Source organism: Aythya fuligula, chromosome 8 (genome assembly GCF_009819795.1).
Source record: "Aythya fuligula isolate bAytFul2 chromosome 8, bAytFul2.pri, whole genome shotgun sequence".
NCBI lineage: Eukaryota > Metazoa > Chordata > Aves > Anseriformes > Anatidae > Aythya > Aythya fuligula.
Window position 1 is genome coordinate 7,251,277 of NC_045566.1, and position 22,961 is coordinate 7,274,237.

The window sequence follows — 22,961 nt, forward strand, 5'->3', positions numbered from 1 at the left end:
AAATGTCTTTCAATGTTAAAGAGTTCAAATCTTTACTGCTTTTTTTTTTTTTTTTTTTCTCCTGCAGATCACATTACTTGATCAGTTCATTAATTTTACATATACCTTAAATAACATTAATATCTTATGCTTTTATGGTGTTATTCCACGAATATCATGCAAAACACAAATTATGCAGTATTGATGCTTAAAAAATCTTAAAATCTCATAGATCCATATTCTTTGTTTGTTGAATGGTGTGGTGTGAGCATGAAGTAAAGGAAATCTGATGTTCTAGTAGTGTGATTTTTTTTTTTTTTAAAGAAAGTACTTGAGCAATATAGTTATGAACAAACTCTCTTACTCATATCATGGATTACTAGAGCAAGAATGTACACAACAAAAACTATGCAAGGGAACGCATTGTCAGTCATGATACAACTACTGCGAACTACTGGTAGGTAGCTTACACAATATCGGTATTATCTAGCTAATAAGTTTATCATGCATTACATTAAAAAATGAAAAGACAAATCCTAAGGAACCTTATATAGAGAGTAAACAAATACAGTTTAAAAGTTTTTACTTGAGAAAAAAATGTTTATAGTAATTGTTAAAATATTAAAACGGTTTAATGGTTAAATGGAATAGTGTAATCCATGTTTAATTCCCGTTTCATAGTTTCTAATGCATTTCATTGTGTTACCTGTGGTGCTGGAATATGATTCTCACATATTAACATAAATGTATTTCCCGTGATTACAACAATGTGAAGGCAGCACTGAAAAATTATTTTTATTTATGAGATTATTGTTGGGAGGTTTATATACTTTCTTTGACACACAAAAAAACAAATTTCTGTGGTACTGTCCATTTTCTACAAAGCATGCCTTAAAGTGAGGAAGTGTTTTATTCTTAGAGTTCTAGGCTTCTTTGTACCAAAACTGCCGTCTTGTTTAATGACCTTGCTGTGTGGGTTGAAATTAGGCTGACAGATTGTGAGCAAAGGCTGTGATACTACAAACAATGGTCTATTGAGCACGAGGAACTTGTTGAATTGGTTACCAAAGGCATCAGTGTTAGGTCCAGCCTATTTAGCATCTGGAAGACAGAAAAGAAATAGCGTGCTAATGAAATGTACAAACGATACTAAACTGCAAAGGGCTGCAGGTGACTATGGCAGCTGACATATACTATGAAGAAGGCTAGTAAGAGGCAGTTCTGTATGCAAAAAGCAATAAAGTGAGGTACAACTCACAAAAGGAAAAAAAAATCATTAAAGGGGCAGGTGAGTATTCAAATCAAGTATTCGAGATAAAGATAAAAAGCAGTGTTGGGAGTCCTAGGGAATCCTGCACACAGTGATTAAATTGTTAAGGCTGTTGCTGGGTTTGAGATAGCTATGTAGCTCTTCCAGAGCAGACTGGCTTCCAGTGTACCAGCACTTCACCATCAGTGATTTCACTGACATCAGTAGAATTCTCCAGTGCTAGTTCAGGGATCTTATGGACTCTGCAAAGAATTAGTTCAGAGTGAGCCGTCTGCCTCCAGAACAGTTCAGATTGATATTGAAATAGAAACTGAAATGTTCAGTAGGTCAGAAATTAAGATTTCATTTTGCTTGCAGTTTGTTTTTAATGATCTGTGAATTTAAACTGTAAATTTAAATGCTTTTGCTTCCTCATTTGGAAATACTTCCATCAGAATTTGCACCTTCTGGTCTGTGCTGCAGATAACTTACTCCTTATGTGGAACTGTTGGGATCATTGGACACACGTATACCTAACAGTTTACATGCTGGACCTAGTTCACAGTCTGTGTTCATCCAGCTTGCTGCCTTAATATTAGAGGATCCACCAGTTTCACATGTGCAACTCAGGTTGCAGTGACTCTGGGTGCCCATGCATTAAGCTATGTCCAGAGAGAGCTGGTGACCCATGACCTGAACTGTGGCCTGTCCCTATTATTATTTCCATGTAACCTTATTATTATTGTTGTGCGAGGTAATTGGAATCCAACCTATGCTGCTAAACAGCTCGGACCACCCAGCTGGTCTCTCAATCTTCCTTCTCAACAGGAAGGGGGGAAGAAAATAAGATAAAAAAGCTTGTGGGTCAAGATAAGATGGGAAGATCACTTACCAATTACCCATTTAGTTCCTGGGAAAAATGAACTGAAAGGGGGGCTATTTTATTTTAGTTTTTATTTTATTTTATTTTATTTTATTTTATTTTATTTTATTTTATTTTATTTTATTTTATTTTATTTTATTTTATTTTATTTTATTTTATTTTATTTTATTTTATTTTTTAAATTAAATTATTGCTGATTGAAATAGGGGTGAGTAGTGAGAAACAAAGACAAATTAAAATCAACCTTTCTCACCCCTTCCTCCTTCCCAGATCAACGTCACTCTTTCATTCCTGCCCCTGCAACAAAGATCACAGGGACCTAGAGAGAGGGCAGGTGGTCAGTCCCGGATAGCCCCTCTCTGCTGATTTTTCTTCCTCACATTTTTCCCCTGCTCCAGCATGGGTCCTCCCCAGGTCCTTCAGGAGATACCCGCCTGCTCCAGCACGCTTCCTTCACAGGCTGCACGGGTTTCTGGCCTGGAGCACCTCCTCACCACCTCCTCTGACCTTGGTGCTTGCGGGGCTGCTCCTCAGCTTTCTTCCCCGCCTGTGTGCCATGTTTTGTCTCGAATACACCTTCACAGAGGTGTCACCAGCGTCGCTGAGGGACCTGGCCATGCCCTACAGTGGGGCCATTGGAGCAGGCAGTGACCAGCATGAAGCACTCGGCCTCTGCTCACAGCTTCTCCTACAGGCCTTGCCATTGCCTGGACATGGGCACCCTGTATGGCAGATAACTTTATTTATGTTTGGAAAAGCACTCACTGTACAATATTGCCATTTTTTCAAATATTTCATATTCCAAATGTATCCTTCAGGCAAGTGTTTAGGAGCAGATTGTTAGCATGAAGTGGTTTTCTGCAGCGGGAAACAGTGAGGAGAATTTTGTTCTGAAAAGAAGGCTGTGGGCAGGAAAGAAGAGTGTAACATTAAAAATAGGGAAGATTGGAAGTATTCACTGTTCAATTGGTAAAGCCAGAAACAATTTAGGATAAGAAAGACATCCTGAAAATATATTGATGAACACATTTGAAAGTGCTTTTTTTCCCTGCTTCTCCACTCCAAGATAGCTGATCAGCCAAATTTTGCTACTTTTGCTTATATTTAGTAGTGTGTTACCAATGAACAATCATACGAACTGAAATGTGACTTGCTGAGGAGGGAGTTGTTTAGCTCCAGTAATGTTACAAATAACTGTTTGAACCCAACACTATATATCCTACACCCAAATATATCAGGAATCATAAAAACAGGTTGTCTTAACACTGCTAATCTTTTTCTTGCATGTAAAGCAGCATTTGGGAATGACCCTGTCTTACAAGATCAGATAGGATGGGTTTTGGGTTGGATCAGGAAAATGTGAAATCTTATTTTTGTAGTATATAGATGAAATGGACAGTCTAAACCTTGTCTTTAGATTTCTGGGCACATTTCAAAGGCGAAATGGCAAGTTAGCAATTTAAAAGCATTTAGCATGTTTCCTGGTGCTGAACTTTGCTTCTATAGCCAGTTTGGTTACTTGCTAAGTAATGCCATGGGGAATAGCTCTGACCACATTTAAAAAATTTATTCCATGAAATTCACCAGGAAAAAGCTAAAGTGAAACCTTATAGCCTCATTTGTTTCTGTGGAAGGAGGTGATAGTGGCCCCAAATGGTAAAGGAGATATATTAAGATGGCTTTTGAATAACAAAAGAGATGGAGTCCTGGCCATCTGTGGACACAGCACTGGCCAGATGTGCCATGTGAAACTCTGGGAAGTAATTTTAGAGGTACTTGAACATGAGCAGAAAATGAAAACTTTTATCAGAAAAGTGGGGAAAAAGTGGAATAACCAAGGAGGACGCTGAACTGAAATAATAAGATTAGAGAAGACAAAAAGTCAAATTGATTGAATAATAAAAGCCCTTGCAGACTTTTTTTTTTTAATATGTATTCACATATATTTTGCATACTGATATGTATTATATATATCTTACTTTGTGGTTACTTACTTTGTCATTTAAAAATTATTCTGAACTTTTGTAAAGTCTCTTATACACATATATATTTTAAACATTGGAGGTAATTTTAAAAAAAACTTTTCTCTGTATAGCTCCTGTTCTGGATTTTTTTCATTTATTGAAATACGTTCTTTTTTGTATGTTCTCATTAGGTAATCTTGGACGAGTGGACCACATCACAGAGTTTGAGTATGACCTGTTCATTAGACCAGATACCTGTAACCCACGCTTTCGAGTTTGGTTCAACTTCACTGTCGAAAATGTAAAAGAATCACAGGTATGTACGTAATAAATTAAATAGTACAACAACTTTAAGAATTGCTTATTCCAGAATATAAGATACTTTCATTCTTAAAAAAAAGAGATGCAGTTTAGGGATTGTAAGTGTTGCTTTGCTGTAAAATATGTTTCCTTCCTTCAAATTTTTATAAGTAAAAGCAGGTATCATCCTGACTAGATATCACCATATTTTTCAACTAAGATGTAATATAATTACAAAGATAATGTAACGGTTGAATTAATGGGTAACAGGTGTTGTACACTTCTGTTAATATACACAAACCAAATATATTTGTTAATGTATGAAAACGAAGTCCACCGTAGCTGTTCAAATACTATTACTCAAAACTTCATTTAAAATATCTAGAACATGAGGTAGCACTACAAACAGACATTACTCTAGTGTACTATAGAAGAAGCAGCCTGTCAATGTGATGCCTGTGAAAGAGGTTTGTCATTAAATGTGAAAGACCTTGATAAGCAACTGATTCAACTACTTCTAAATAACACTTTTTTCATAAAAATCCAAAACAAACAAACCAAAAAAACCCACAAAACACAAACAAATACAAAGGGAAAGAAACTTCCTTGCTTCATTTATTTTAATTGTTTTAAAATAAGAAAAAAAAAAATCTGTGCTTTCACATTGACAAATCCACAAAGATTTAATTCCACTTTTTGCATGTACCTTACATTTTATTCTGGCATCCTGTCATAGTTTGTCATAACCAGACTGTTATTTTCACCTAACGGGAAAAACAAACAAACAAAAAAAACCCCAACACATGTTTGGTAAGAAAAAAACTGTAGAAGCTTGATATTTGTATTCCTATGAAACTAATATCTTTATATCCACCACTGTACCATTCCTGTTACAACTAGAAATCATGAAATTGTTTATCTATCTTCCTGGAGCCTGATACTTTATCAGACAGACCCTTTCCCCTGCTGTGCCTTAGTCAACTATGATCAAATTATATAGTCATGAGATGAATGGGAATCTGTCTCAAGGAGGCAAAGAGATCTGGTAGGAAGATACAATATATATCTAGTGCTTACAGGATATTTGTTTTCATGGTTGTCTACATGAAAGAGAACGGTTTCACTATTAAGTTTGACTTGTGAGGTCTGTTTTTATAATGTGTCTTCCTGTAATCTTTTTTTCATCTCTCCAATTTCCGTTAAAACAAGACCTGCATGAACGTAATCTAGTCTGGAACCTTATTTAGGTCTTTGTACTAGCGGACACGGACAGTATTAGTCACTGCAGCTCAGCTATATTAAATGAACGTTAGAAATTGCTATATCAAACATACTGTATAACTTGGTTTGTGCATTTTGATTATTTTCTTTTATGTTTTGCTAGAAAATAATAACAACCAAAACCATACTATTCAGTATTGCCTAAAAATGTTGCACAAATGCAGAAGTAACTTCAATCGCTTTATTTGTAAAAGTAGATATCTTACTAACTATATATAAATAATTATCTGTCTAATATTATACTTGTTTTTAGTGTGTCATATGTGTGTCATGTGGGGGGGTAGATATATGTATGCATTTACATGTCCCATCTGGTTTCAGCCATTTAGATGAAGACTCAAAGATAGTAGCTAAATTTATTAGTTTTATTCATTGTATACATTACATTTCCTTCTTACTGTTCCTCTTTTTTCAACCTCAAATTCTGAACTAATATACTTTGACTTTAAAAAAAAAAAAATAAAAAAAAATTGAAAATGTTCTTATGCATATCTCTCCAGTCTGGCTTGATATTCCATACTAAAGACTTTAGTCACAATGAAATTAATTTCAAAGGTATCATGAGAAAACAAGCAACCTCCTGTCATCATCTAACTAGGAACACATAATTGTACTGGATACATTTTTGATTTAGTTTTCAGTTCTACTACCAGTTAGTAGAGATTTTTACAGTATGTTCAGTGCCCTATATTGTGTGATGAATCTAGAGAGAAGTGTTAAGAAGAAACTTCGAGATAGATATTCTTGTCAAGCTAACTACCCCTGCATTGTTCTGTAGAGTACTATTTTTTTACAGTGCAGTTTTTATTGTCTTAAGCTATTGAGCTTCCATCACTAATGTCTAGAAACCCCTTTTCATAGACTTTTCTCACTGAGACTGTTGCTTGATATTTAGCCTAAAGCTTTCTTTTAGTTAATCACATTATTCCTTCTTGTAATTCTGCTTGTTAATAACTCCTCTTGGTACAAATAAATCCTCTTCATCCTTGACTAACATTTCTATTTCTGTAGATTATCACATTCTTCATCATTTGTCTTTTAACCTAGCTATCATGTATGGTTCTTTCAGTTCTCTATCCAATAGAGTACTTTAGCTTTAAGTGTTTAAGTATTTTTCTGCTTTGGGGCCTTTGGACTTTCATCATAAGTGAATCTTTCCAGACCTTTGATAATTAGCCTAGTTTCCCAGGGAAACAAGGCTTATATGATCATACTGTCTATGTTACACTTGCTAGCCTAGATTTTTGTGTGGCTAATGGTCTTTCTCCTCTTCTTTCTCCCTCAATAGCTTTTTAACTCCTGGCCAGTTTCAACCCCACTGGACAGGAATTTCTCTAAGTTTCAGGAGAGCAGACTGCCAGATGGGCAAGAGACCCCATTAGTGTTCCCAATGGCAGAAAGGCTGTAGTATGAGATCATTTCTTATTCAACATCAGATAATCCACAGAGGAGATGTGCAGAAAAAAGTACTCATTGGAATTTGCATTTTTAAGGTAACATGAAATCCAACCAAGAAATCCAAATCCATAGCACTTTACGTTTTAGCGTCTTGCAGAACTTCTTGGTATTATTATTATCATTATTTTGTATTATTAATTATTATTATTATTCCCCTTCCAATTCCTTCAATATTTTCTTCGTAATGTGGAACTAAAATTGAATGGGCATTTTTGAGTACAGTGACATCCTGGTTTTTGGAGAAGAGACTGTAGTCCCTTTGCTCTGTAACTGTCAGCTGAAAATAGACAGCTGAAAACTGCAGCAGCCTTTTGTTGCTTTTATCACTATGGAAACCCATGCCTAATTTGTTGTTCACTATTGTACATAAGTCTTTTTCAGAATGATTGCTTCCTTCCTCATGTTATGTATGTCTTAGGTTACCATTGTGCTTCAGCAAGAAGGGCAGGCAAAAGAACTAAGTTATGTAGTATAGAAATGGGAGACCCAGTCTTTTCAGAACTATTTTTAGCATTTGACAAGTTTATTTTACTTCATATTTGCTACTTTTCCCTACACTACAGCAAAATCAGTAGAACTTTAGTTTCATCGCAAACTGGTAAACAAGCTTCTTCCATATGACTTGGTCTTTCAACATCATACATTTCATTATCTTTTTTTTTTTTTTTTTTTTTTTTTTTTAGCAAAGAAAAATTATAAAAAAAATAGCTAGTGGTTTGTATTTATGGGAAGAAAGAACTATCATATAAGATGCCTGTGAGATGTAACATTTGGCCTTTTGGTCTTCCAGTATGTTTTCTAACTTGCAAGTCAGTTGGTCTGATAAGATCTGAAATGTAGATTTCTTTAGTCACTTGTTCAGTGAATTCAATTAACACTGATATTGGAAAGAACAAAAAAAAAAAGAACTGATATGTTATATATAAGGCCTGTAATATGTAATCATGCATTGATTACTCTTACAACAACCATGAAAGGAAGAATGAAGAAAAGAGGATTTGCATGTATTCTGATGGGCAAAGCCTCCAATTTCTCTAATTATTCATGTGTTGCAAGCTACTGTCTATTTCTAGGTAATGCTCTATATTGGGCAGAATTTATTTCCTCTTAACATCAGCCTTGGCCCCTACAACACTGTCTACAATTTTGCTAAACTCCTTCTCTGTGGAATCAGAAATTGGATGAACAAATGTCACATTCAGTTTGCATTTCAAGTATTTAAAATAGACAGTGCTCCAGGTGAACAATTACTTCTAAGCTATTATCATTAAAGGTTTTAGTAGCAACAGTGATTTGTCTGAGAACTGAGAAAAAAAGAAATGTGTGTACCACGATAAATTATAAATATATTAGGATACCAGAATTGGAGGATTTTATAAATGAAAATAGTAATTATTTCTCCTGGGGGTCATATCCAAAAATTCTACCAAGTAGTAGGCATTTATTGTTCCAGATACTGTAGTCACTCTAGAAAAAGTTGATCTCTGTACTGGAAACCTTTGATAAATTTGAGAAGAGATAAGAGTTGAATAAAGCAATGTGATTAAAATATTAAAAATGTCTTTGAGGATATTAATTACTCTAAAGAACAGCAACCATATTATAGCATTGCCCATCTAGGTCATACAGTATATTCTGTATGTGTATGTATTCTGAAAAACTCTGCTGTCTGATGAATCATATTCAGAAATGAAATTTTCACTGAGATTAAAAAAATAATTTTCAACATAAGGAGTTTCCCAACAGTGTCAAATTTTGTTCTGAAAGTGTCAATAAACACATTATGAGTTCTTAATCACAAAGGTGACAAAACATACTGAGAAGGATAGAGGAGAAAAATAGGTATTTGGCAACTAGGATGTGATCATTACCTACAGTTATGAAATCAATCCAAAACAAGGTTAAAATCAAAGAACAAAATGGTATCTACTTAAAGGAATTCTCTCTGTTCAACTTCAGTTGCACTTGGATTGAGAATAGAATATTGTTTGAAGATACTTTGTTTGCTTTTTTGTTTTTATTATGTATGAATATAGATCAGGAAAAATAATAACCTTTAGAAAGTTATGCAAGGTGCAAATGTAAGACAGATAATAACATAACTGGACCTTATAAATGCTTAGAGGACTTAGAGTTAGTTTCTCTCTCTCTCTTCCTTTTTTTTTTTTCTTTTTTTTTTTGGTTTGTTTTTGTTTTCCACACTTTTTTTGTGGGGGTGGTGGAGGTCTGGGGAGATGATGAGAGAAAAAAGCTGTAAAATCTCTAGTGTCTTTATTTCATTAGATTTTCAGTAATTATTTATTACTGTTACTGGATTTTATAGTTTGCTCAGGCCTCTTATTACAGTCCTAAAAAAAAACACAGAGATCCTTAGTGGAGAATTGCTGGAAATACATATCTGTCTGTCTTGATAACATGAGATACATAGATAGTTGAGTGCATCTGGACAACAACTTTTAAGTAAGTTTAGTTACAACAGGGTAAGTAAACTATTTTTTCATATGATATATGCCATTCTACTTCAAAAACTTGTAAGAATGGCACAGCCAGATTCATGATACATATTTTGTAGATCTCATGGAACCATGATACATTGATATGCATGTGATACATTGGATACATTACTTTTTTTTGTTTGTTTGTTTTGGGGGGAAGTGCTTGCATTGTCTGAAATGTATATTAAAAAACATAATGGATTATTTAAAAGGAGCCTTGGGAATATATAAAAGTAGTTTCACTGACCTCTACTTTGGAAAGTGATATAAGTTTGTTTTAACTTGAAGGTGCATAGGGTTAGACGAAATGTATAGTGATTGAAGTAATTATTTATTTACTGAAGAAGCTGTATGAAATGTTAATTAAATAAAAACCAAAGTGATGACATTTAAAATAGATTGTATGTTCATCTCAACATTTAAAAAAAGAAAAATCAATTGAACATACTGCAGTTTTGAAGAAAAATAATTTTGCCATTTTGGAAGCTTGTGCCTATATTGGTCATGTATAAAATTAGATTTATAAACGATGATTCTTCCAAGTTGGAATCCTTTCAAGTACATATAATTTTATTTTGGATCAATAATTTTGTTGTGCTTGGAATAGATTGAGGATGTGTGTGAAGCTTTGGTAAGTACAATATACTGTGCATCTCCATGAAATTATCCAAAGCTGTCATGACATGTATTATCCTTTGAAAAGTAATGAATACAGATAGGTTAGTAGACACAGACAATATTCAATACTAGTAAAACAAATGCTGTCCTGATGAAATATTCTCTTTTGGCATGAGAGTGTTAAATTCATAAACTTATTTTATTCCAGTTGTCTCTAAGAAAATTTTAGATATCAGGGTTTTATAATTATTGCAAGCATACTGTATGTTTCAGATTTAACACTTGTTTTTTGCTTGCAGGAAACTAATGGCCAGGTGTGTTTAATTTCCTATTATGGTGGCATCTGTCACTCCAAATGTCAAAAATACATTATAAATGCCATAAACAAAATCAGCACTGTGATGATTTTGATGTCAGTGATGTGACACACTTGCTTTTCTTTCATTTTAAAAACTTATTTATTTATTTATTTACGATTAAATACCTACGTTTTTAGTTCCAGTGTTAATTGTCTTCTGTACAAATTTGATTTAATTCTGCTTTTATGATTGAAAAGTGTTAACATCAGAATGTGGAAACATAGAACTAAAGTAAAAAGAAAAAAAAGTCAAATTGAAGAAATAAAAGTGAAATCTTTAAACTTTCCTGCTTCTAGTTTTTTTTTCTTTCCTTTTTTTTATTTTGACCTTTCCCATGCAGAATATTCTATACTTGAGCCACGTTGAGATACTATGCAAAGATTGTTGAAACCTGAAGATAAAATCAAGACAAAATATATGCAGATTAATTCACGTTGTGGGGAGAGGGAAACCATTTCCTGTGTAAATGACAGGGCAGATCTTCTCAGATCTTCCTGGGAAGATCATGGAACAGATCCTCCTGGAAGCCATGTTAAGGCATATAGAAGATAGGGAGGTGATTCAAGACAGCCAACATGACTTCACCAAGGGCAAATTGTGCCTGACCTTCTGTGATGAAGTGACTATATTAGTGGACAAGGGAACAGCAACCGATGTCATCTACCTGGATTTCTGTAAGGCCTTTGATCTGGTCCACTACAATATTCTTTTCTCTAAATTGGAGAGAGATGGAATGATGGATGGACTATTCAGTGGGTAAGGAATTAGCTCTCTGGCCACATTTAGAGAGTTGCAGTCAGTGACTGTCCAGGTAGAGATCAGTGACAAGTGTTGTCTCTCAGGGGTCTGTACTGGGACCAGGACTGTTTAATATCTTTATTAATGACATAGACAGTGGACTGAGTGCACCCTCAGTAAGTTTTTGGATGACACCAAGACAAGTGGTGCAGCTGATATGATAGAAGGAAGGGATGCCACCAAAAAAGAAACCTAAGAAGGAAATAGTAGTGATATTCCATAGAATGTAATTAGTTGACAAATAATTTGGAGCTGAATAATTTGGCTACTGAAGTAACCAGTGTTATGGCACCTGATTGTGATTGAGTGTATTAAGAATGTGCCTCCAGTAATCCCATATTCTTTTACCTCTTGGAGTTAGGATTAGAGAGATCCTGCAATCCTTCATTGCTCTTGTTTGCTACCTGTAATTCTAACAAGAGAACCCAATATGAACCCAATGACCGAATGTTGGGTCACTGTGCACGGAACGTCTTTACATTTCTGACACATTACAATAAACAGGGAAAAAGTAGAGAAAACTTGAATTTTGATGGTGAAAATGGAAAAGTTAATATAAAGAGGATAAGTAAATTCTTGAAAGTTAGTGTAGTGCTGTGTTATACTCAGTAAGTGCTTTTCACTTTGCTTGTGTGAAAGCAGTTAGAGAGATCAAAGGAATTGTTAAGAGCGGTAAATCTTTCACTGATCCTAAGCACCCATAACCTCCTTCAGAACAAGTGCCACAAGGATGTAGTAATATTATTGCACTTTGTTGAAAAGACCATGCATTTGATAAACCCTTTTAGCCAGTATGGATTCATTCATCAACCAGCAACTCATTTTTAATCCCAGTGTGTAGCACATTTTTCTGCAAGTGTCTTGGAAAGCCAAACATGACTCAGGGCTTTTGAGTCCAAATCATGTTGTTCTTGGATTGCACAAGAGAATCATGAGCAACTGGTCCTACTCTTAACTTAACTAGCCTAACTCACTAAATGACGGAAACTTACCTTCTTCAAAGCATGTAGTGTCACTACTGTTTATTCCAGGAAATAGCCTGGAATATAGCTCCAGAACATGGCATGTTGCGATACCATGGAGTTCCCACCAGTCTAAATTAGGTACAGGCTGTCAGAAGTCACCAAATTTGTTGTAGTGATTGCCTCCAGATTACTTTTTCAGAGCAGGGATAGATAGACTATATGAAATGTATCATTCTTATCTAATCTGATTGTACTTTTCGTGAACTTGAAGCAAGGAGTTCTACAGATTAATTATGCAGTTTGTATGAAAAAGCCTTTTAAAAAGCCTGGGTATGCCCTATATTTACCAGTAATTTTGAAGGGCAGGTAAAAGAGATTTTTCTAGGAAAACAGATGTACAGCGACCCATCAAATTCAACCCTGTATAAAAGATATTTTTATTTTTGCCAGTGGAATCTGAAAAAAGCATTTGTCTCTATGGTAGAATGAGGTAGAGTATCTCCCATTGATTTCAGTGGGAACAAAGTTAATACAGGGTTAAATGTCTCAGAAAATCCCATCCTAGTTACAATTACATATTTTGTTCCATTGCTATACCTCTTATAAACATATGCTTTATTTATAAAATTCTGGACGTATCAAGCTTTAAGTTTCATTTTTTTAAAGGAGGAAAGAAATTAAAAAGGTATGGTTTGAAGCTAATCTATTTTCTTTTCTAATGTTAATTGAAACTGAAGATTCTGCACTGTATAGGTCACCCAAGATATTGCAATAGGTATAATTAAATCATTATGTTTCCTGCAGCCAAAAATATTTTAATCTTCCTGTTGAAGATACTGTGAAGTTTTCTGTAAAACAAAGGGAATGTGCAATTTTTTGCTTTAAGAAATTATGAAAAATAACATGGAATTAAATATTGACCCTCAATGTATAACTACTGTGTTTTTCGTACATAACACTGTATCATCAACTGATTATAATTATAATGATCAGTACAATTTACATCAGTTTAAGATCTGGCCTGTAAGCATTAGATAGGCAATATCTGCTGTTACACGGCAGCTCATGATGGCTTTGATAATTTTTTTTGTGAATTGAGAAGCTCCATGGAAGCTTCTAATTTTCATAGTGGCACTACCATGATGAACTGCAGCTCATTACAGTAAACTGATGGCAGCTGTTAATACTATTACAGGCAGAGACTTTTTATTTAAGGGAAACATTAGCCAGTAACTGGTAGATTTCTGACACAGTATTACATAAACTTCCTGTTAGGAAGGGGAGCAAAGAGAAATGGATTTGAACCCATTAGTATCAGAATTACGTGTCAGAAAGCTAGAGCAGAGTTCAATTTATTTCTGCAATAAACTGTAAGCGAGAGATTGACTTGACAATTATTTTACCTTACATTGCTCTGGTTGTTCTGAGATGACTATTCCAACATCAAATCATCTTGTTTGGACATCTTTTACTAAATAACATGCTAGTCTAAATATGCATTATGTTATGTAGGAGCTAAAACTCAGAATGCTTTTCAAGTAGAAATGAGTTTTTTATTACTATTTTTACTAAAGGATGTATATACAGCGGAACTTATTCAGTATAGATTTAAAACAACTGCATGTATTTCTGCTAAATCTAGTGTATGTTGCTGAATATAGTTTACATAGTCATTGAAAGGATAATCTTTCTAAAGCTTTTAGTAGCTTGGTGTAAGCAATATAAATAATCTGCCCCCAAACATTTGTCTTCTCTAAGCCAGTCACTGTGCAGGATTATTGCTTCTGTTTGTGGTCTCCTTTTTCCCCACTAGTTTCCCAAGATAAGTGACAACAAATTAGTTAACCACTTCCTTACTATATTTTTCAGCTGTAAGAAGAGTATTTTATCATCATTTTTTCCTGTTTCATACATTTAACCTCCAACTAAACACTGAGGTCTGTGAATCCAGATTCTTGAATTTACACAATACAATGGTACAACAAACTTTTATTGGAATGACAAATACGACTGTATTTTTCTTGCCTTGAAATGATGACTTTCTATAGAACGTTTATTTAATTTTCTACAAGTGTAACTTTTTCTTTTTTTTCTTTTTCTTTTTTTTTTTTTTTTTTGGTACAGAGTTGTGTTCATTGTCCTCATACTACCTGGTGAAAACTAACATGAAGCTTCACACAAAAGATTTACTATTTTTTTATAGACTGGGGTATTTTTTATAGACTGGGGTATGGATTCTCCTAGCAGGTTTCCATATGCCTTTGCACACTTTAGTGCAAGACCATTGTCAGGAGTGATATAGGAAGTAGAATGTGGCTTATATTGCATCATCTTGGATGTTTGTATTCTGTTCTGTGAACTCTGGGGACAAAATTAATGCCAACATCAGAGGACTACAGAATATTGTGATTTATAGTAGGACATGCTTGCCCCTGCAACTTTACATTGATGTTGAGTGCCTTGTGTTAGATTTAAATTGCTTCAATATCCAGATTAAACAGAATATCCTTCCTGGCAGGCCTGTGGGATGGCAATTCCATGGGTTTGGAATAGCTAGGATTCAGATACAGTAGCCATTCCCTGTGGGCCATCTCTTCCCTATGGCCGCAAAAGGACAAACAAATTTCAGTGAAGTAAAGGTTAATACAGCTACTTACATAAGTAATTTGTTATTTTACATGAAGTCTACCTGTTTTTATCACAAAACTAATTTGAGTTTTAAATAAATATATATATTTATTTTATTATAAATACAGCCTGCATTATAAAAATCAGCCTACAAAAAGAGATTATATACATGTAGGAAGAGAATTTCATTTTGCCAAGAATTTCACATGCATAAATACAAATGAATATTCTAAATGTAAATGTTTGGCTAGATTATTCCTCAGGGACGCATATTGATTTCTGTTGTCACCCTTCAGTGAGATTTAGTGTGGAGTACCAGGAAGTCCTTTCCAAACACATTCTGAAAAAAATGTAAAATATGATTTCCCTGACAGTCAGTGAAAAGAGATGGAGTGAATGTTAACAAATTAACTGTGTTTACTCCATCTTCACCAGTGTAAGAGTCTTTCAGCTTTTAAAAAAGTTACTTATTTGATGCTTATAATATACAGGTCCATATTGTGCTTGATGTACTAGAAAGTATGTTTTCAAATTTATAGCTTAGCAAAAAACAAAGCTTTGCAGTTCCTGATTTTTCTTTGTGTATCTAAAAGTAGAATTGTGTCTCTGTCACCATAGTGGGAAGCACTGTAAAATTTTGTAGCTTAGACTGTTCTAACAAGCAAGTAGTATGGGTCTCATGGTATGTGATGGCCAAGTTTGATCCTAAAATAATTTTTGTGTTACCTTCAGCTTTCTAATAAACCTGACATTTTAAATTGTTGAATGTTTTTGTGTGATTTATAATTTTGGATTATACTAATTTTACACTTCAATGGTTAAATACATATATTGTTCTACAAATAAGATACCTTTTTTTTTTCTTCTTTCTATTTAGAATGTACAAAATATATTTCGATGGTTTAGTTGGACTGAAGGGTAACAATTTTTTTTTTCCCACAAACTATATAATTTTATAGCTAGCTAAGAAAATACCAAGATTGCTCAGTCTTAGTCTTAGTATTTTTTGAGCATTTACTAGAAGATTAGAGACTATGGGAATATTAGATTAATTGGAAAGAACTTTGCAAACTGTATCTGATAGAGCAATTTTTTTTTCAAGAATTTATCAAAAGTTTTAATAAAGCCATTTAAACTAAAACAAAGAGGACCCAGGCAGTTGCAAACAGTTTCGTTAATGTTATCTTTCACCTCTTATTTCTTCTAGTTATAGTCATTTGTGTAATCAGGATGTTTAGTTTGCAAGTAACACATAGAGCTTTATATAAGAAATGCAATAAATAAAATGCAGTCATTCTTATGTGGAAAAGTAAGAAAGAAAACATCTATAATAGGAACAAATACTGGCCATCGTAGTTAAGTTGTAGTTTTAACTAATATTGATTGTGTGAGTAGAAATTAAACTTATTTTTAAATAACTTTATTAAATTTAAATTTATTTTTTCCTACTTTTTTACATAATGTTTTTATGTCTTGCGAATACTGTTAGCTTTAATTGTTGAACTCCTTGATAGTAGATGAGTGATAATAAAAATCAAGAACGTCTGCAAATTCAGAGCAAATTAAATTTGAGAGCTACAAAATTTGAACAGTTTTTGCTTTCTTGATAGTGTGATATTGTTAACTTGCCTTCATTTGTTTTATAAATAGTTAAAAACTATTAATATCATGTCACTTAAAGTACTGTCAATAAATGTTTGGTTTACCAAATATATTTTAATATATAGGAGACGACACTGCAACATTCCTGTACATTACTGTATTGCAACAAGATTTAAATCATATTTTCTATCCACTGCATTGCTTATTCTATAGGTGATAATAAATGTACAGACTTGGAAGCAAAACTTTGCTTCTGTTCTTTCAAGGGAGCAGTGATGCTTGTGTTGTATATAGATAGTAGTAAGGTTACAAATATTGAAATTACACACCTATGTATTTGTATTTCCTCAAAACATTTTGGAGTGTTTGGAATTTGGCTTTTTTTTTTTTTTTTTTTTTTTTTTGTTAACAATCTTTCTCTGATATACTTGAAGGAAACAAAGCAGAAAGACTTTAGGAAAAATATTAATCTTTGTGGTAAAACTGGCTTTATAGAAGTCAAACAAGCAGAGGCATTTTAACATAATTTTCCCCTGACTTAAACAATCTTTATTTTATCACTTTGCCTCAAACTTCCTTTGCATGAAGTATGTGCAGGAGATACTTCTGAATTTGCATTTTCATTAGATTTAGCATTCAGCACCTAATGCCATAAATTTGTTTTTGAAACTCTTTAGTTCCCCTGAGTGTTCCAACATATTGAATGCTATTTGCTTTGTATTATGTTGGCAGCAAATCTGCAGTGAAAATGCTGTCAATATATATTCATAGCTAACATTGTTAACTAAAAGCAATATTGTTTTTCTATTGTAAGCTGTCACAAATGTTTGGCACCCTGTTGTGCAAGCCAAAAATATGTCAAAGAAAGGAATGAACATTTTTGAAGAAAACTGCAGTGATAGTGTCAAGTTTTCTGTATTAAAATACGGTCATGTTTGTAGAGACCTTTACAATTTTTAAAAATTGTGTTTTGTAGTAATGTAAAGTCAGAATATTGTGAGAGCATGCATGCTGTTACAGATATTATATTACATGATAGGAACACAGTAAACGATACAGCCATTTTGCTTTCTGATATAATGCAATGCTAATCAAGCTGTAAAGCTGTTCTATTGATCCCAAAGATTATTTTATTAAAAGACGTACTATTTGTGGAAAATGAACAAAATTTTTACCTATACCTAGATGTATTTTTACTTCTTTTTGTAGGTGAAGTGTATTATTAACAAGAACAACCACAAAGTTTGCAACATTTTCCTCGGGCAATTCTCTTCTTTTTTTTTTTTTTTTTTTTTTTTTGTGTGTGTGTGTCTGTGTGTGAGTTATACTGATTTTGTTTATTTGACTTTGTTTCCTTTTTTCAAACATTCATTCTTTTCTAAATAAATTGCTATTTTTTTGTATTTGGATGCATCTCATGCATAAGAACATCTCAGAATGAAGTACTTCAGAGAACTTCTGTGGGGAGAAATGAAGGTAAGATTAAAAGGAAAAAAATGTCTACCACAAAAATAACTGTGTTAGTGATAATAAATAATATATCTCCGTACGTTAAAATAAGACAAATGGAGATCCTTTATGCTACTCTTGCAAATATGTTAAGTCAGAGAGCTTGTGACCTGAACAATGTAAATAAAATTTTTCAGATAATGTAGTCAAACAGGCTCAATGAAGTTTCTTTGCCATGAGCTGACGTACACTGATATTAGTCACAATTCAGCTGAGATCAGTGGAGAGCAGTGATAAATTAACACTCCAGCCCTGTACATTGCTCTCACTGAAGTATCAGAGCTTTACAAAGATGCAGATTTTCTCGTACTCTCATTTGTCCATGGTAACATTTTTCTATATTCACTTAGGTGAAAAGATTAATCCATAAGTAGTGAAATACTGAAAAAAAAACCCTAAAATGTTCTCATTCATGACACCTTTTGTCAGTTTTTAGAAACCAATGTCATTTTCTGAACTTGACAAATCATAATGTGTTAAGTTTAGGAAATGTTTCTGGGAAAACCTCAATACACTGAATGTTTGATATGTTGTCCAAAACGAAACTTAAGTATTCTAATCCAGTGTTCAAATACAACTATTGGTAAGTCTGGTTGACCACTACCTTTTATCCAGCTATATACTGGTGATACATATACATTATTTATGATTTTTACACATATCCCAAGTACACTGATCACATGGCATGCTGCCAATAATAATTTAGGTATTCCTCTCACCCTTGTACTTTATGATAACCTTCTCTGATTTCTGCACTTATATGTACTACCATGTACAGATATCGTGAATGATTTCACAAAGTCCCTGTTATGGAATCACCGTTTTCAAACATTTTCTAAGAATTGCAAAATAACCCCAGTTTCCAATGAATTTAGTGACATTTCAATACAATCAGCGTGTTGGAAAATGGGACCTTTTATTCTCTTGCACCAACTTCTATACCTTTGCAAATGTATTTTCTAGTAAGATTGCATAAACTTCAGAGCTTCCTGCAGTGAAAATGGATCAATGTATGACAGTGGCTTAATTTTAGTGTATGCTGCAAATATCTTATCATGAGGCATTCCAAAGTAAGTCTCTCTGACACTGGTTTTCTTTTTTATTGTCTCCAGTAAAAAAAGTTGAGAGAGATTCTTTCTCATCCTGTTCAGAGCTCATCTTGCTGGGATCATGTTCCTATGTCCATTTTGAGAAGGCACAGGGGAGTTGCTGAAGAAATGACAAATATAATATAATAAGGATTATAATATATAAATAAATATCATAATATATAAATATAAATATAAATATAAAATATTATAATATATAAATAAATAATATAATAAAAGAGACTAAAGGCACATACTGATGACTCCCTTTACAACTGGTGCTTATGACTTAGTTCTAAAAACTGTATTTTGGACATGAGCCAAATTCTTATTAATGAAAAAGACAACACTTAGTATTCACTTTATATGCAAAATCATAAGGTTTTCCCACTTCAGTTTTTCTTTGTTTCTTTTTTAAACTTGGATGTATTAGATGTGACTTGTGACTTCACTTCTGAAGGTTTTTTTAGATTAGAATGAGAAACAGTTAAGTGGACTCATAGACTGAGGGGACAACTGTATCCACCCAAGGAGATTCATAGTAGTTCCTAGAATAGTGTATGTGACAACGTCAAGAACCCACACGCTTGAAACACAAGCAAGGAAGAAACAAATCAGAGACAGGAGCATCTGACATTCAGATGCATCTGACCATCAGATAGTAAAGTACAATATACTGAGTGTGCCATCTCTAATAGTTCAGTTTTGCTTATTTTAACAGCCAGTGTGGTCTAACTTGGAGACAGAGAAGTAAACCTTACCTGCTCATGCTTCTGAAGCTTATGTTTCAATTATGGGAATGTGAAACTTGGAGGGGAATTCTACTGGCAATTCATAATGGTAGACACATATAGCATTCACTTTACAGAGAAAAGTGACTTTTTTTTTTTTTTTTTTTTTTTACAAAAGAATATGCCATTAACTATACAAACGACACTGCTCTAAAATTAAGGTGATAACTTTGCATAGTGAATTTCATTACCACAGCAAGAATATATATATACGTGTATGTGTGTGTATATAGAAATCTAGAAAATGCTTTAATTTTTAGGAGTTATGCAGCACTTGGGATATGAAGTTAGTGCTGAGAGACTATCCCACTTTAGAAAATGGAAAGTAGATATTTCAATTCTGGATGAGGGCATTGAGTGCACCCTCAGTAAGCTTGCAGATGACACCAAGTTAGGTGTGTGTGTCGATCTGCTCGAGGGCAGGAAGGCTCTGCAGGAGGATCTGGATAGGCTGGACTGATGGGCTGAGGCCAACTGCATGAAGTTCAACAAGGCCAAGTGCCGGGTCCTGCACCTGGGGCGCAACAACCCCAAGCAGAGCTACAGGCTGGGAGATGAGTGGTTTGAAAGCTGCCTGGCAGAGAAGGACCTGGGAGTGATGGTTGATAGTTGGCTGAATATGAGCCAGCAGTGTGCTCAGGTGGCCAAGAAGGCCAACGGCATCCTGGCTTGCATAAGAAGCAGTGTGGCCAGCAAGTCTAGGGAAGTGATCGTCCCCCTGTACTTGGCTCTGGTGAGGCCGCACCTCGAGTACTGTGTTCAGTTTTGGGCCCCTCACTACAAGAAGGACACAGAGGTGCTCGAGCAAGGTCAGAGAAGGGTGATGAAGCTGGTGAGGGGCATGGAGAACAAGTCCTACGAGGAGTGGCTGAGGGAGCTGGGCTTGTTCAGCCTGGAGAAAAGGAGGCTCAGGGGTGACCTTATTGCTCTCTACAGGTACCTTAAGGGAGGCTGTAGCGAGTTCGGGGTTGGTCTGTTCTCCCACGTGCCTGGTGACAGGACGAGGGGGAATGGGCTTAAGTTGCACCAGGGGAGATTTAGGTTGGATGTTAGGAAGAACTTCTTTACTGAAAGGGTTGTGAGGCACTGGAACAGGCTGCCCAGGGAAGTGGTGGAGTCACCATCCCTGGAGGTCTTCAAAAGACGTTTAGATGTAGAGCTTAGTGATATGGTTTAGTGGAGGATTGTTAGTGTTAGGTCAGAGGTTGGCCTTGATGATCTGGAGGTCTCTTCCAACCTAGAAATTCTATGTGATACTGTGTGTGAAATCATTCAGCACCTTGGCATGTCATGCCTGATGAATATGCTTAGATACTATGGTAGTAAGAGATGGTACTAGAAGTAGGCATTTCTGATTCTATATTTCATTCTATACAGCTTTAGCTAGGTTATGTTAGTTTCCTAACTTTCCTACTAATGTCCAAATTATTTTTTTTCTGCCTTTTAGTTCCTGATATTCTTTCCTTATCATCATAAATTAAAACAAACATGCAAAAAACCAAAATAACAGATCAAATGTATTGCTTTTGGAGTCCTTGACTGGCATTGTGTAATAAGATCAATTATAGTTCTAGCTGAATGTCCAACACATTCAAGTCTGAGAGAGAATGTGTTTTTCCCTGTATTCATGGTTTTCTAGGTTCTTCCAAGACTGTGGGGATGATTGAATGTAATGTTTCTCTGGAGAGGCAGTATACTTGGACAATTACATTCACAGGGGAATGGTATGTTCTTAATACAATAATAAACTTATAAAATTCTTGAATAGCTCACAAGACAGGGCTAGTGAATATCGAACAGGAAATAGTGCATTATATAGAGAATAGACAAAATAGACTTTTTTGTCTTTAATGTGTCTTTTTGCTTCAGTGACAGAGAGATGCAGGGTCTTTCTATCATTGTTTAAGTTATTTTGGAAAAACAGATTTTATCATGACTAATATCCATTTTCCACAAAGGTGGTGTCTTGTGTCGTAGAATGTTTAACTTTTGTGCATATGCGAAATTACTATGCTCAGCTCATCCTAATGGAAAGCTTTGGACTTCAGAGTGTCATGATTGCAGAGCATCATTCTGCGTCCTTACAGAAATTTCTGAAGCATTTCTGAAGCTTTAGAAAGCTATGTGTCAATTTATCTGCTAGTTAGAGTTGATTTTCATTATTTCTTTCACTATATATTGTGAAGGGGGACCTTCTATTTTATTTATTTATTTATTTATTTTTTACTGTTGCTTTGTTAGATAAGAATTGGTGCTGCAGCAAGAATGAAGGTGTGTGAGCTATTAATTGTTTACAAATCCTTATTTCTATGGCTTTTCTACGTGTATTTATTTTCCTTCTATTACCCTTACATGAAATTTAATTGTATCTTTCTTTTTTATGCTTTAGAGTTTAGCCTTTATAAATGATGAAGGCCTGTTCCATGTGTCCCTTTGGAGAAGTGATGTCACAAAAATGATCAGGACATTTTTTTTAACTTTTTTTCTGGTAGCTACAACAGTGCTTACCTCTGCTGAGGAATTTATATGAAGGACTCCTCCATGATGTTACCCTCTTTTTCTACTAGAAGGAATGACTCAGAATTCTCCCGTGGGTGGCTGTTGCAACAGTGGAGCACGAAGACTAAGAAATTAATAAAGTAAATAAGAAAGACAGTAAATATAGACCAAAACATCCTCATTTACTGTTAGAAATCAGAGAGGAACAGTATTAAGGTACATAGATGAAACAAACCAGCATTTATCTACGGTGAAATCTATAAAATGTCTTCGATTGCTCAAGGGATCTTTAGATATAGCATTATTTTCTCTATCTTATGGATGACTTGACCACCTCCGCTATGAATTTTTCATGATTTTCCTGACCCAGCAGCTCTTGCCTGTGGAGAGAGTAATACAGTATTGATTTGGGTGTTAGGTTTCTGCCTTTTTTGCCACAACAGGATTTTTCTAGCCTAGAAACCTCAATCCCTGATTACTCATTAGAGACTACAA

General features: G+C 34.4%; 1 protein-coding gene across 4 annotated transcripts in view; it reads left to right on the forward strand.

Moving 5' to 3' along the window:
- The window catches only part of BEND5 (BEN domain containing 5), a 923,509-nt gene that overhangs the window by 43,440 nt on the left and 857,108 nt on the right, over positions 1-22,961 (forward strand). For all 4 annotated transcript variants that reach the window (XM_032191937.1, XM_032191939.1, XM_032191938.1 and 1 more), the window contains exon 3: positions 4,267-4,391. In XM_032191937.1, coding sequence (XP_032047828.1) covers positions 4,267-4,391 — 125 coding nt within the window. The remainder of the gene's footprint in view (positions 1-4,266; positions 4,392-22,961) is intronic.